This window comes from Scylla paramamosain, chromosome 12 (assembly GCF_035594125.1).
Source record: "Scylla paramamosain isolate STU-SP2022 chromosome 12, ASM3559412v1, whole genome shotgun sequence".
Lineage (NCBI taxonomy): Eukaryota > Metazoa > Arthropoda > Malacostraca > Decapoda > Portunidae > Scylla > Scylla paramamosain.
The window spans coordinates 21629775-21645447 of NC_087162.1; the positions used below are offsets into that span (position 1 = coordinate 21629775).

The window sequence follows — 15673 nt, forward strand, 5'->3', positions numbered from 1 at the left end:
AAAAAAAAAAAAAAAAAAAAAAAAATATATATATATATATATATATATATATATATATATATATATATATATATATATATATATATATATATATATATATATATATATATATATATATATATATATATATATATATATATATATAATATTTGTAATAACTTATCCTAGTTGGTTATCTGAACTTAGAGCGATTTTTTTTTCAGCTGCCTTTCAGCTCTTTTTTTTTTTTTTAGAATCATGAAAGTGGAACCAGTCCATATAATATAGGATTATAATACAAACTACAAATTGCATAATAAATACGGTAGAATGAAAAATATATGTATATTATATGATATTTTTTGGTGTACGCATTTCTACGCAAGGCGATGCTCTACCTCCTTCCCGAGTGTTGAGACTCTTGTGAGTGGACGCGTTTCGTGCCGTCTGGCCTAAAAGTACGTATTTCTTTTGTCCTGTAGAAATAGATACTGGTGGGAATCGTTTATGAAGTGCTGGTGAGAAGGAACAAAGTTGGCAGGGACGAGGGAGAGACAGAGTGAGAGGAGGAGAGGCGGGAGGTGTACTGGCAGTACACGTGGGTCCAGCAACTTACCTGTACAATAATAACAGCCAAGAATTATTCTTAATAACATTCACTCCAGCACAAAATTCAGTAACTATTAAGGGGATCGCAGTTTATGTAATGAAACATTCACATACCATTTTTTTTTAATTTAATATCTTAAGTTCAGCCATAACCAAACTTTGCCTAACCCAACTTAAAGTCACTAGGGTAAATTTATGTAAGTGCACCCGGCCAACATTTTCAGACGAAACTACATTTTTCTGGTAGATTTTGTTGTGCTTAGAATGAATCTGGTTACCGTTTCCGCCGCAAATATATATATATATATATATATATATATATATATATATATATATATATATATATATATATATATATATATATATATATATTTTTTTTTTTTTTTTTTTCTTATATACCTCATCCCCACATGCATAAACAAGCAGAAAGTCATAAAAAAAAAACATTACTTAACGTAACCTAACGTAACTAAACCTAACCTAACCTACCTTAGCAGTAAATTTGATAAAAACTGATATCTTAGGAACGAACAGTTTGTGGTGGTAAAGATGCACACCGCTGTGTTATATGTGATCCAAGTACTTTACTAAGAACAATTTTTATTTTATTATTATTATTATTTATTTATTTTTTACTTATTTATTTATTTATTTTATTTTTTCCTGTAAGATGGGTACACTTGCATAATAACAGTTACTAGTATCTTCCTTTGAATTTGCTGATCAGTAGTAATCATATTAATTCAAAACACATGAAATCTACCAAAACAAAATAGTTTCTACAAATGGAGAGGAAGCAGTTTTCTACAGAAATTGTTTAAGATATATCACCTGTCTTAACCAAACATCATAGTCACCTAATTTACAAAATCTATGTGGGAGTTGATTTTTAAGCAAACATCACTAATTTCAGACTCACCAATAAATTTAATAATCTCATGGATCACAGATTTAACTATAACCAATTATTTGTTTCATGTGGCTGTCATATACTCTGTGTACACATTGAGGTTGTCTGTAGTGCAGCTACTTTTGCATTTTTCTTTTATTATTTTTTTTATTGCCCCCCCTTTTTTTTATCTGTAAAACATCTCAGCCTCTCTCTCTCTCTCTCTCTCTCTCTCTCTCTCTCTCTCTCTCTCTCTCTCTCTCTCTCTCTCTCTCTCTCTCTCTCTCTCTCTCTCTCGTTTAGGTTGTAAGACATTTTTGGTCCTTTTTAAAAGTATAAGCCATAAGATGCTTCAACCAGTTTTATGGTATTATATAACTGCACCTGTCTCATGGCAAAAAATTGTTCTTTCCTGAGATATTAATTTTTTATCAAATTTATCATTTTCTCTGCATACCTACATTACCTCATGCCATGATGGTCTGTTGGTAGAGTTGGGAAGAAGGGGAGGGAAGAAGGGTAAAGGAGGGGAGGAAGGGTGAAGTAGAGGAGGGGATTTCAGCCACCTCCAGTTCTCACTGAGGACTCCAGTGATGGAGTACCAGAGGAACAATAAAGTAGATTTGGTTAGGTTTAGGTTTGTTTATGTTTAATTAGGTTAGTTTTAGTTAGGCTAGCTTGGGTTTAATTAAGCTCCATTTTTTTTTCAGTGTCATGCATGAGGACAACTGCATTTTTATGGTAGAATTTAGTGTTTTTTGGATTAATCTGCTTGTTTTTTGTCACAAATCATTGGCTTATGTGTGTGTAGGGGGGGGTATAAGAAAAAAATGTTGATGTGTAGTGGAAACAGTTACTAGTTTCATTCAAAGCACATCATAATCTATCAGAAAAATGTAATTTCATTAAAAAAAATGTTAGACAGGCACACTTATGTAAATTTACCAGTTTTAGTTGTTTCAGTCTTTTCAGTCAAGGATAAAATGTACAGGCTGTTTTTAGTGAATTTTTAGCCTTAAATCCTTTCTGTCATTTTCAGTTTGAGGTATAAAGCATTTCAGCCATCTTTAGTTTAGGCCATAAGTTGTCATGGTTGTTTTTAGTTCTGCTGTCATACATTGAAGTTTGTCCTGTTCATATATTGCACAAGAATGCAATAGACTTTTGAGTTTGGTGCTGGAGTAAATTTCCCTCTTTCATTTTTTTTTTTTTTTTATCTTGATGGATGGCATGTGTCTTGCAGTACTCCAGTATGCGTTACGTGGCTGCTTACTGCCTCTTTGCCCTGAGTGGGAAAAGTCCCTCTGCCAAGGATCTGGAGAAACTTCTTGGGTCTGTTGGAGTGGACTGTGATGCAGAACAGGCCAAGAAGGTTGTGTCCGAGCTGGAGGGCAAGGACCTAGAGGCACTCATCAATGATGGTGAGCAATTTATTATTATTATTATTATTATCAATATTATTATTATTATTATTTTTGTTAATTAAAGAATTTTTTAATTTGTCAGGATTTTGCCATTTTATGGCTTTTAGTCCAGTTTACCCATGTTTAATTTTTTGTTGCTTTAGGCATGCAGAAACTAGGGACCATGCCTGCTGGAGGTGGTGCTGCCCCAGCTGCTGGTGGTGGTGGTGGTGCTGCTGCTGCTCCAGCCAAGGAGGAGGCCAAGGAAGTGAAGCAGGAGGAGCCAGAGGAGGAGTCTGATGATGACATGGGCTTTGGTCTCTTTGATTAAATTCACCTTTAACAATAAAGTGTGATTTTATTACTTATTGTTTCTCATATAACAAGCCTACAGAGTATTAGGTCCTCTCTGCGGCAGAATAAACTTTAATGTTTCTTATGCCTTCAGTGTGTAAGTTTTATATAGACATGAGCCAGATAGGAACAAAACTTACTTTCTTCGTGAAACTAAGAGTGCCTGAGGTGTTGTGTGCCTGATCTTGTGGTGATTGGAGAATGAATTCAGGAAATAGTGAGGAAGCATGTTATGCAAGAACCTGATGATGAATATGCTTAAAATCAAGGTCATAACTTCATTTAATGGTGATGGTAATAGTTAAACACACAACTGAGTAGAATCCACAAAATCTTAATATTTTGTGGTGAGTTATGTAGTGGGATTAGTGATACATTCTAGAATACTGGATACTGTAGTGTCTGAGTTTGCAATACGTATATTGTAAAAGGGGAGGTAGAAGAGTTAGACAGATTGGCCAAAGTGAGACATCCTGTAAATATGTAATAGAATTTACTTGGTTAGTAAACAGCAAAAGTGATGTGGCAAATGGAAGAAGTTTAGGGATACTCTTTTGTTGACAGTGAAGAGACTTGCTTTAGATCCAAGGAATATATCATCTTCAATGAAGTGCCATTAGTTGAAAAAGCCTCACACTACATAATAATGGTGAGTCCATGCATGAAGTTGCTATTTGTACAGGGCCTCTCAAAGTGATGAGTCCTATATTTCTGTATGCCTACTTGGCCTTAGTTTTCCGGAGTTTATGAATCTCTGGTTAAATGTACACAGAAAAATGTTTTCTAATGAGTCTCTTACTAGGATGACAAGGATCCCTTGAAGGGGAATGTTACAAGTATGTATTTAAATATTCTAGGAAGTAATATGAATTCCAGATACATCTCGGATGTCAATTAGGGATGGTGCTAGTAGTTGGATGGTGGTCTTGTGATCATTTTATTATGAGCTAGTTTGCTGTCTTACTTTGAATTTTCTACAAAGAAACCCTTCTGATGTCCATGTTTGTACAGTACATGCATGCATGTTTGGTGCTGTCTGGAAGGTATGAGTCTTGGGCATAAAGGTGATTGATAATGATTTTTATATATTAAGTACATGACAGTGAGCTTGATAGAACCTAGTCCACTTTATATGATTCATAGGTTTTATGAGGTACTGCAGAAAGAGGGAGGAAGGGGATCATGAAATATTTACTAACAATTTCTATGAAAATCCTAAATTGCAGAGGCAATGTATTTTTGGTACTGAGTACTGACAACTTTATTCAGACAGAAGATAGATATGAATGGCTAGAATGGCCTGAGATGGAAGGGCAGCTGACAGAGGAGTAGAGAAGGTTATACGGGAAGCTGTTACCCCTCTGGACTTGGATGATGCCAAGATTGTTTATATTCATATTTGTTCATAGTCATATTTATGTTCAGTGAAACCTCTTGTGTGATGCATGGATAGTTAAAATGTGAGTGCATGTATGAAATTAAGTTTTGTTGTAGGCATCTCTCTCTCTCTCTCTCTCTCTCTCTCTCTCTCTCTCTCTCTCTCTCTCTCTCTCTCTCTCTCTCTCTCTCAATCCACACGCAGAGTATGGGCATAGAAAGTCATGAAAAATATTATCCTGTGTAAGAAAATTCTAAATTTAATTTCAAAGGCTTCATAATAAATATGGTTTGTTACATGATCTAAAGAAAGACCAAATGTAACAAGCCACTGAAATATAAATATAGCTAAATAAACTAGTGGTTAGAAATTAATCTTACCATAAAGCACATGATAAAACCAACACCAAATAATGCATAAAAATTGCCTGGAACAATATATATTTATATTTATTGCATGAGTAACAACCTCATGCCATATTAATTAAAGCAGGAGCAAATTATATTTTATGGGAGTTACTAACTTACTGAAAATATTATTCAGGCATATTTTGTACATTATTACTAGAAATATAAACATTTAACCTATACTTTCACCCATATAAACAAAAACTCAAAAATAATAATATATAAAAAGATGCTATATTGGTAATTCATCAAAAGTTGGCAGTGACTTGCTAATTAACAAAGAAGGGAAAGTATTAGTAATTTCAAATCTTGAATCCATTCATATCACAAAGTTACAGTGATACATTTTGATGATTGAATATACGGATTAACTTTTTATAGCAATACAGTAAACTCTCTCCAAGTTACACCTGTATAATTAGAGCATTGGATAATTCACTCTGTTTCACGCCCAGTTCAGAATTTTCAATTTGACATAATCTGAAGTTCAAATTGTCTGGATCTTATTATAATATACTCCATTCAGATAAGAAAATTGGCTCCATTTCTCCCATTTGGTGCAATTTGGTCAGTAAGTCTGCTTGATAAAGGCACCAGCAATGTACGAGTAATGTATTATCCTCTTTGCTTCCTTCAGCAAATACTTAAACATATTTCTCTACTTAGCTCACAAGATATAAAAGTTTAATTTATATCATTAGATTAAGCAATCTACAACTACTGCACAATTTTCAGAACTTGATAGGATAAAAACCAAGTTGCTAATAATGTAAGTCAGTAAATAACATTTTGTAGTTTATAAATATTTTAACTGATTATCAATATCTCATGCCAATATTAAATAGAATTAAAAATGTTCTTGTACTTAAGCTATTTTTAAATGTAGTAGTGCATTCAGATTTTACATTAAGTGATACATGAAAGAAAAGGGTAGGATTTTTATAAGTCATGTCTTGACTGCTGGGACGCAACAGTATACTTGACCCACCTCCTTAAAGATGATAGATGAATAGATAGATAGAATAGATGATTCAGAATTTCAGCTAATTTGACCCTGATCTTTCCCCATTTAGTTTGGATTAGAAAGAGTTTACTGTATTTACTATAACATACAATGCAGGAACTTCTATAGAAAACTTTTAATGAAGTTTTATACCTGTGATATGCTGTGATGTAGATGAAAGTGGTTACTGATAACAAAGTAGTTTTAATATGAATGTGAAAGTGAACCTGGGAATATTTACACATACAAATTTCTTTGTACATTATAAAGAGAATGGCATCAGGATATGGGCAGAGTATGAGTAGTGAAGCCACAAAAATTATAAGTTTTGAAATCCATCTCAATATAATAAAACAATATATGAAAAACAACTCCACTGCATACTTCATAGGCAGTTTCAAACTTTAAAAGATATGCGTAAGAGAATTCTACTGACACGACAGGAAACAAAACATACAAGATCTTCCCTATAACTCAGAAACTCAAGTATTCCAGAAAATAATAACTGTCCTGTCAGATTTTTCTCAGAAGTTCTTCCTGTAATATTGAGAAGACTGCACAGAGGAGAGTGAGGAATGGTGGAGGGTAGAAGCTGACTGGTGTGAAGGTGCCTGAGGGGGTGGGGTGGACCACTGAGTAGTGCCATACTGGCCCTCATACTGAGGTCGGTTGCTGTAGGTAGTTGGGGGAGGCACCGTGGGTGCAACATTAGAGTACAAGGGTGGAGGTACTGAGTGGCTCTGCTGTGGTGCTGTAGCAGGGTTGGGAGGATAAGTGTACTGGGCAGACTGGGTACTGTGAGTGTAAGGAGTGGTGAAGGAGGTGGAGTATGTCTGTGGCTGGGAATGAGCTGGAGGAGGGCTTGTGAATGAGTGTGATGGAGGAGGGTGTGTAGGGGCCATGTGAGAAGGTGGAGGATGTGTGGGGCTAGGGTGTGGAAATGGAGAGTGAGAAGAGTGCTCTGGAGGGTCCTGGAGGGGTACAGTGATAAGGTTAGTCCGTGAGGAGGTCATGACTGGGATAAGGGAGATGTTGTGAGATGACCCCTGGTGACTGGAGGGTGACTGGTGTGCCTGAGGGTGGCTGTTGGTACCAAATTGCCCTGCCTGACGTGAAAACTGAGAGGCAGTAGAATAAGATTCACGGTGCTCATAACCTTCCTTGCCAATTCTGGGATCAGACATGGAGCGAGGATCTTGTCTCATGTCACCCCTCGGATCCCCACGTGTGTCCCTGCCTTCTCCACGAGGATCACGGTGGCTGAGGCGCTCCTCCTTGATGTCCTCTTTGGGAGCTCCACCAGTCCCTGACATCTTCATGTGGCGGTGGTCAATGTGAGCCTGTGGTGAGATGGTGGTCAGGGCTAATTGCTTCTTTTCAATGTTAAATGACAGACAGATGTCTAACACCAGACCAACAATAGTCTGTTAGCAAAGGCTTGCAAATCATTACCAGAGTTCAATAAGATTTTCAGGTTACTATATTTTATGTATGGAAAAAATTACAAGGTACTTTCAACACTAAGTATGTTGGCAAATACTGTAGATATAAATGTTATGATGAGTGCACAAATATAAGCAACAATACACCAACAATTCACCAAGACAGAAGCACATCTCCATCTGAATTTTTATCATTTGGCATCAATTAAATCAATCTTCAACGCAATATATATATACTGTTCACAGCATCAACTAAAACTAACCTGCAGGTCCCGCTGAGATAGATAGGTACGTTTGCACACTGCTTTGTTGATGGTGTAGTTACACATGAAGACTGTGCCCAGGCCTGTCTGCTCTACCCGTGCCACACGTTCCCCACAGCGAGCACAAACTCGATCCTCACTCCGGGCACACCACAGGCAAAACACATGCTTACATGGGATCTGTAGAAAAAGGTGGGCAAGTGATATTTTATCTACATAATAATATAACTGTCAGGCACTGTTATCAAGATAAGGTGACATATGCAAGCATAATTATAAGGTGCTAAAAAATAGATGTACCATTCTGCCATAGATAAGGATGGGTTTGTTGCATGAATCACAAATGTGGATGCGTGGTGAGAGCACTTTCTCTCCAATGAGATTGACAGGGTGGTCCCAGGAGAGGCGCAGCATGGGTGCTGGTGGTCCTCGGTCCAGTGTAGTAAAGGTGGGTGCCTCCAGGGATGAGATGTCACAGTCTTGGTCATCTATAGACAGAGTTATGTTATTGTTTCCTATGTAAATATTATAATGCAATACATTATGAACTACAAAGAAAATAATAATGTAATTCAATATAGCTGAAAAAATACTTGCAAGTAATACTAACACTGCTTTGCTTTAGGTGGGTCGTTTTCATCGGGTGTTGGTTCTTCCTCTTCTTCCTCGCTTTCAATCTGTGATTAGCATTACAGTCAGAATGAGGATAGTGGAATCAAGAGATGTTTATGTTAATTTAATTGCTATCTTGAGATAAGTAAGATATGAAATATTTTCAGTTGGTATTTAGATAAAGTTAAGAAATGAATGTTCACCATATTCCTTTTCCGAACACGAAGTCCCCTGGGTGGAGCTTTGGCTCGTCCCCTGGGCCGGCCTCGACCCCTCCCACGCCCTCGGCCCCTCCGCTCCTCATAGTCCTTTCCTGGAAGAAAACAGATACTGAAATGTAGAATGTTACGAAACAATCTGTCACATGAAAGAATCCCAAAGAAGGTAAACAAAATACTAATGATTATTATATTTCCTCTTCATTAGAGAATAAATAAGCAAATTTATTGTATCAGTACATTAGAAATCTTTGAATATGTACATTTTTATATGCTATGACATATTGTGAATTTTTTATTTGTTCAACTCTGTCTCTTATATGTGAAGTCATATGAAATTTAACTAAATTTATCTATTTACCTGATACACATTTTGGTTTACCATGACATTATCCACTGATACTTTTTAAGCTGTCAAGGCATAGCCCAATTAGATAAGTTAGGAAAAGCTATTAATTCCACAGGGAAGTCAAAGAGAACAGGAACCTCCATTGGGAGTTAAAAGGTTAAGAACAATAATCCTCCCAAAGGCTTGGAACCCCAACAAGAGTTATTGGGATGTTAGACTGATATTCATATTTGAAGAGTAGAGTAAAATTCCACCCTGCACTCGGATGTACATGCTCATTTCAAATACACAGCATGGCAAGACAGAAATGACACTTATCCTGCCACAGTGTGTGCTGAACAGTCAAAATGGGTCGAGTCCCATGACCAGACAAATAACTATCTCTGTCATAGTGGGAAAATGAACAAAATACCTCCAATATGTCTCTTATATATATCTAGATTAAAGGATGCCAGTAAAACAAGATAGTATTGATATAACATTAGAGTTTTCATCTGAAAACAAGGTTATGTTGGGTTTAGATTAATTCATATAATTGATTGCTGATCCCTTCATTATGTTGATCACAGTGAACAGGCTAAGATTTTTTTTCCATAATCCCAGTGCCCATCCCTAATCCCCTTCTAATAAATGGGGGTTATTCTTTATAATATGTCCATATCATGTACAATAATGAAACTTACATAGTATCTAGGATACATAATGGCCTTGCTGTAAATAAAAAAAATCTTTTTGGAGATGAGTCTGATATGGTTGTAATAGCTCTGGCTTCTGAGAATAAACTGTGTCTTGGATTTTTTCAAGTCTACGAAATCTGCCCCACACTCTCTGAACTCTGCACTGGCTCAATTGGTACTGCATGTGTCAGTATGTTGGTCTCCAGTATGGGATGGCACATGCTCAATTGTATTTCTTTCATTCAGCCAATGAGAGCCACCACCCAGTTAAGTTATGTTTAATTACGTTTGGCTAGAAATTTTGTTTTCGAAATATGACGTTTCAACCTTACTTTTAATTAATGTCCAACTTCAGCTTAATTCGGCTTCCACACCCTAAAACCTAGCATTCCCTCCAGGTCCCCATACTTGTTTGAGGGATTTGGGGGATGGGGGAATGGACCTATTATACAGAATTACCTAAACAGGATGTAACTTGCTAAAAAAAAAAAAAAATCAATTAGTATTTCCAAGTCATCTACATATCTTCCTACTAGTCACGGAATCGGGTCTCATATCACATTCGTTCAAACCGAGTAAAACCACAGTGATGGCTGTAACAGTCACTGCCATCGAGGAACATGGGTGGTTAAGTAGGCTTCACACTACCAGCCTGTCATTTCTCTGACCCACAATAAACACGCGCATGGGTGTTGTTCCTTCATGTGTTTGCTCTAGTATAAGCTAGTATCGATAGATGGTGAAAAAGTGTAGCTTATATTAAGACTCATACCCTTGTGAACAGTACCGGGTATAAAAGCTAATGCCAATGAGAGAACGGGCAGTTAGATATGTCATTCCTAGCGTCCTATTTCTCTGTGCTGCATCAAATACGTGCCAGTGAGATGCTGTTCCCTCGTGTGCTTACTCTAGTATAAGCTGGCATCAGTGTATTTGTAAAAACGTATAGCTTATGTTAAGTTTCCTACCCTTCTCCTCCATGACGACCACGCCGATCAATTTGTTTACTGCGGGTGACGCTCTGGATGACGGGGGAGCGGGTCTTGTGTTGCCTGCCTTAATATGATCTAATTTAATATCTAACAGATTTTATTGGATTCTGACTTATACTGTAGATATAATTAAAGAAAAGTTAAGACTAAATACGTTTGTGAAAACCCGAAACACAACCTGGATATAATTATTGTTGATATCCAGCAGATAACGCCCAGCGTTAAATCGAATAAAAAATAAATAAAAATAAAAATAAATAATAATAATAAGAAGAAGAATTAATGATAGAGAATAAGTATTTGTAACATTAGTTTCATTAGTAGTCATCGGGAGGACTTAAAATTTGGAAGCAATTATGGGTACATTTTATTTAGCACTCAGCAGGTTGGTATAGGAAAAAAATGTTTTCTGAATGTAACTATTTTTTTTTCCATATATTCAACTAAAACCCCTGTGAATAAACCATTATAATAAATATTAAACATTTTCAGATTTCTCCAACAAGCATGCGGGGGAAAGAAACCGAATATGAGGCGAGGACGAAAGAGGTGAGCAGCAGACGAGGACAGCTGTCAAGGTCACCGAGGCCAACAGTGAGTACCTGGCTCTTCTTTACCACATTTCGGGTCAATTATTAATGAAAGCCACAACGAGAGCAGTGTCTGTGTATGGTATAGGAAATATTCTACTGGTGGGGTGTGGTATTACGGCGTGACAGGCTGTATAGAGGAAAGTAACAAGGGTAATATTTGGGAACGTGTGGGGCGTCATTCTACGTCATTTTTCATACAAATGTCAATGTATTGGTTGATTTTGCTGTGCTTATTGAGTTAAGGGTAATCAAGTTTAAATGGATGGAAGGTTAAAAAGGCTTTCTACCATCTACATAACCAATTTCCCTGTTATTAACTGAAGTATGACATATGTTGATGAAACGATTAAGTGAATATCATTAATTAGTCGTATGTTTTACATAGGTTCAGTAGTCTTACCCTATTATCAACGATCCATTTAACCACCACATATCTCTAGTCCAGTTATTTTGAGATCATGAGGGTTCCTGGAATGGTGTTTTCCTCTTCACCTTTAATTTCTTAGCCAGTGTACCCCGTGACCCTGGTAGGACACTAGGCAGGAGAGCTAGAGTAACAACGCTCACCAGTCAGTTATTATGCCTTTCTGACTTATGTGGCATTGTTTGAGTTGCTATAGACATGACCCTCATTACATATGTGCAGCATGGCATATTAATTAATATAAGTAGGTAAATGAACTGTGGGGTGCTTAGAATGTAGAAGAGTGGACTAACATTGTGTTCATTAGTCATCATGGTGCCTTCCTCACACCTGTGGCATTGTGTTAGCTGGTACTGACTTGGCCTTCATTGCATTTAGGACGGGATAATTCAGGATAATTAGATTGAAATAGGTAAATGAATAGTGGGATACCTAGAAGTTAGATTGTTAAAAGAACTGGAGCTACACTATACCTTCCTGACATCCTGTAGAATCATGTGTGCTGGTGCAGATCTAGTCTTCATTAAACCTGTGCACCATGACAAAGTGATTAGATATAAATAGGTAAATGAATGGTGGGATGAGATTGGAGAGGTTATAACAGAGGCTGAAGTCTTGATCTCTACACAGCTGTAGTACTTAAGTAGTGGTAATTATATATTTTTTAAGACTTGGATATACTTACTTACTTCTTGCTAGAATTATTGATGTTAGTTTACAGTGTACTTCTCACAATATAGATTATTGAGAAATGTCACCTGTGTATATATCAGGTAGTAGTTTTTTTTTTTTAATTAATTAATTTTTTTTTTTATTAGCTCAAAATATACCTACCAAGGTGATATTATTTTCCAGTGAAGGTGGGTTGCTAACATTATCAATAAACCTTACTATTGAACAATCTTGTGAGAAATTTACTTATGGGAAATGGCATTTTTTTATTAGGAATGTGAAATATTTTGCATGCACATAACGTAAAGTAAGTCATGTTCTTTGGAAATATGAATAATATTAAGAACAGTGAACAGATTTGAAGATTATAGTAAAAGAAATCATACCTATTATTATCATGACTAGCCACAACACTTTTTAAATCCACATTTTTAAAATCAGTTATTGTTGTTGTTGTTGCTGTTGTTGTTGTTTTATTTGAGAGAGAGAGAGAGGAGAGAGAGAGAGAGAGAGAGAGAGAGAGAGAGAGAGAGAGAGAGAGAGAGAGAGAGAGAGAGAGAGAGAGAGAGAGAGAGAGAGAGAGAGAGAGAGAGAGAGAGAGAGAGAGAGTACACAAAGTGGCAGTTACACACACACACACACACACACACACACACACACACACACACACACACACACACACACACACACACACACACACACACACACACAAGAAGAAAAGCAGAAAAAATATTAAACATTTTCTTGGTTATCTTATCTGGTGTTGATCTTATGAGGAACGTACAAAGCAAATGCTGATTGACATTAAGTGTTGTATGATATGAGGATGAGGGTGAGTCACTTGCTATTCCTTGGTGATCATGTAAGGCCAGTGGGAATATGAAAATCTTCAGACTGTCTGTTGGTTTGCAGATAAGACTTTCATAGCACCCAGGGAGTTCATTAATATGTTGGTGGTTTTAAAGTTTTCATAGCACCCAGAAAGGTCATTAAGATGTCAGTGGTTGTAAGGTTTTCATAGTGCCATTAGGATGTTTGTGGTAGCCAGAGCTAATATTAGTACTCTAATGAGAAAGAGATTAGTAAGAGAGGATTGCTGGAATGTTAGCTTCAGGCAGTCATTTGTTAATAATTGCTGATAAACTTCTCCCATAGGATTCATGGAAGTCAGACAGTATAGTCACTACTGCCATCTGATAAATAATGTAGTAAGAGAGCATCTTTTGAATATAATATCTGGCATTATTGTTGAATGAATGGAGCAGGTGTCTTGGCAGTACCCCTAGAGAGGTTAGTAGGTTAGTGGTAGCCAGAGCCAATATTGTCCTTTGAAGAGGGCTCAGTAAATGAAGGTTGTTGAAATGTAAGAATATCACTGGTGTTAGTAGTGATGGAAGGAGCAGATATTTGGGAAGCTTCTCTAGGTAGTCTGTGTCCTAATATGGATACATGTATTACTACATCAATAAGTAGGAGACAGGGATGTCAGGTTTGTAGCTTTGCAAGATGGTATTTGATTCATTAATCCACATTTTGATATTGCTTAAATGATTTTTTCTAAAGAATGAGTGACTAAAGAAATACTCATAGAACTTGACTGAGGAATGTAGAAGAAAAGGAAGTATGTACAATATGTCCTATGATTCCTCTTCAGTGGAAGTAGTAGTAAGGATGAAGCTGCTGCTGTTTTATTTGACAGCCTCTTAAGGTGTGTGATGAGTATGAAGATTGACCATTATTGGATAATCTATTATCTGATTAAGATTTTCTATTATTTAATTAATTAATTAATTTATTATTATTATTATTTATTTTTTTTTTCATTTTTGAATCACCAGAGCTGTTTTTCTTTGTTACAATTTTTCAGCATTAATTTATATATTTTATTTTTATATTTTTATTATTTATTTATTTATTTACTTTATGTATTTATTTGTTTATTTATTTATTTATTTATTTATTTATTTATTTTATTTTTTTTTGTACCCAGTCTCAGCTACCAAAAAAAGAAAAATTTTAATAATTGTGGTTCTATGTATCTTATATCAGGAAGAAGGATCTTAATCGTCCTCTATAAGAAGAGTTTAGGGGTTTATTAAAATGTTTATTTTTATGCTGCTGTAGTTTAGATTCCCAGAGAGTAAAAAAATAACATGAAAATATAAAATGTTTGCAGAGGAGTTTATGGGAAGAGTAAATTTATTTTGCAGGAGGTGACATATTCAAAATCCAATGGCAGCATTTAATGGGAAGATAAGGCATGTTTGTATTGGCATGTCTTAGCATTCTGGGGCAATACACACACACACACACACACACACACACACACACACACACACACACACACACACACACACACACACACACACACACACACACTGCAGATCCTCAGTTAAAGATGACCCCATCCACACCACCATGGAGCTTGACTATATTAAAAGTTTCATGCTGCTGGGAAAAAAGGTTATGTAAGAAATGAAACCAAATCTGTTGCAGCCCCCACAGCAACTACATAGAGAACTTGGTTGCTAAGGTCTTTCACTGAAATCTTCCTCCTTATTCTGCACATTATGATATGGAGATTCTCATAATCTTGTCATAAAACATCCCTATCCATAATGTTGATAACCATTTTAGACTCTTAAAGATGTGCAGTATAGTATTGTCGTGTGACTCAGTAAGTTCTGCAGGATAATATTGTTTGTCGTCTGTGTCTCAATGTCATTCTGGTCAAGGCCATTACAAGACTAGTGTTGGTTCTTCTTGGCATGCCACCCTCACTGGGTCTCAGCATAAGGGTCTAATTAGCACTGTTGAGTGTCTTGTCTTGTGAGAGCAGAATAGTGTTATGAGGTGAAAACTGAGACATGAAGACAAACAACAGCAGAATAACAATAGCTTTCTTACATGGCATTATGTTTTACATTTAAAGCTTTCATATAACTTTGGTATGTGGTGATTTAAATACATTGTGTCCAGAAACTCTGGACTCAAATAAGATAAATTAGGACAAGGACATTCATGGACCTCTACACTACTGCATTCTACTGGGTTATGGAACCTATAACAAGAAAAACTGTAAGGTGTGTACCACTGTAATCTTTCAGAAAACTATGGTCTTTTAAATGATAGCTGTTAAACCTATTAGATTATTTCAGTGATGGATAAAATACATAACTGAAAACAAGCTTGAGTTAAATTAAATGAATAAATGCTGTAGGAACAAGAGGGAAGGGCACCATGAAATGGATGGATTGATTGTATTTGATTGAGAATGTGGCTAGTAAAAGATGAGTCCAAGATTGTTCATGGATAATTATTGACAAGAATTAGTGATCATTTTCTTAAGGAAATTTCAAAGAATAGGCATTAAAATGGATTGACTCGTAAGCTGAAATTTAGATAAAGT

At 36.1% G+C, this 15673-nt stretch overlaps 3 protein-coding genes across 5 annotated transcripts in view; 2 read left to right on the plus strand and 1 right to left on the minus strand.

Annotated features, from left to right (window-relative positions):
* The first annotated feature begins 304 nt into the window (after positions 1 to 304).
* On the plus strand, positions 305 to 3244 carry LOC135105869 (large ribosomal subunit protein P2-like). The gene is made up of 3 exons (XM_064014505.1): positions 305 to 437; positions 2721 to 2898; positions 3045 to 3244. The coding sequence occupies exons 2-3, from the start codon at positions 2730 to 2732 to the stop codon at positions 3209 to 3211; spliced, it is 336 nt and encodes a 111-aa protein (XP_063870575.1). The 5' UTR covers positions 305 to 437; positions 2721 to 2729; the 3' UTR covers positions 3212 to 3244.
* Positions 3245 to 4842: 1598 nt separating this feature from the next.
* Positions 4843 to 15673, minus strand: part of LOC135105868 (E3 ubiquitin-protein ligase Hakai-like) — an 18765-nt gene continuing 7934 nt past the window's right edge. Inside the window, exons 1-6 of one of the 2 annotated variants that reach the window (XM_064014503.1) lie at positions 10552 to 10694; positions 8543 to 8652; positions 8338 to 8404; positions 8028 to 8215; positions 7728 to 7907; positions 4843 to 7362 (exon numbers count right to left, since the gene is read on the minus strand). In XM_064014503.1, the coding sequence (XP_063870573.1) occupies positions 6547 to 7362; positions 7728 to 7907; positions 8028 to 8215; positions 8338 to 8404; positions 8543 to 8652; positions 10552 to 10564 (1374 nt within the window). In that variant the 5' untranslated portion in view covers positions 10565 to 10694 and the 3' untranslated portion in view covers positions 4843 to 6546. Of the gene's footprint in view, positions 7363 to 7727; positions 7908 to 8027; positions 8216 to 8337; positions 8405 to 8542; positions 8653 to 10551; positions 10695 to 15673 lie in introns of those variants that run through there. The other variant, XM_064014504.1, reaches the window with a different exon arrangement.
* The window catches only part of LOC135105867 (glycogenin-1-like), a 35764-nt gene continuing 31155 nt past the window's right edge, over positions 11065 to 15673 (plus strand). For both annotated transcript variants that reach the window (XM_064014500.1, XM_064014502.1), the window contains exon 1: positions 11065 to 11169. In XM_064014500.1, the coding sequence (XP_063870570.1) occupies position 11169 (1 nt within the window). In that variant the 5' untranslated portion in view covers positions 11065 to 11168. The remainder of the gene's footprint in view (positions 11170 to 15673) is intronic.

Bases quoted from the DNA above. Each gene is read 5' to 3' on its own strand.
- LOC135105869 (XM_064014505.1), top strand. From the start codon at position 2,730: ATGCGTTACGTGGCTGCTTACTGCCTCTTTGCCCTGAGTGGGAAAAGT. The intron at 2,899-3,044 runs GTGAGCAATTTA...TTGTTGCTTTAG, and splicing joins AGAGGCACTCATCAATGATG to GCATGCAGAAACTAGGGACC.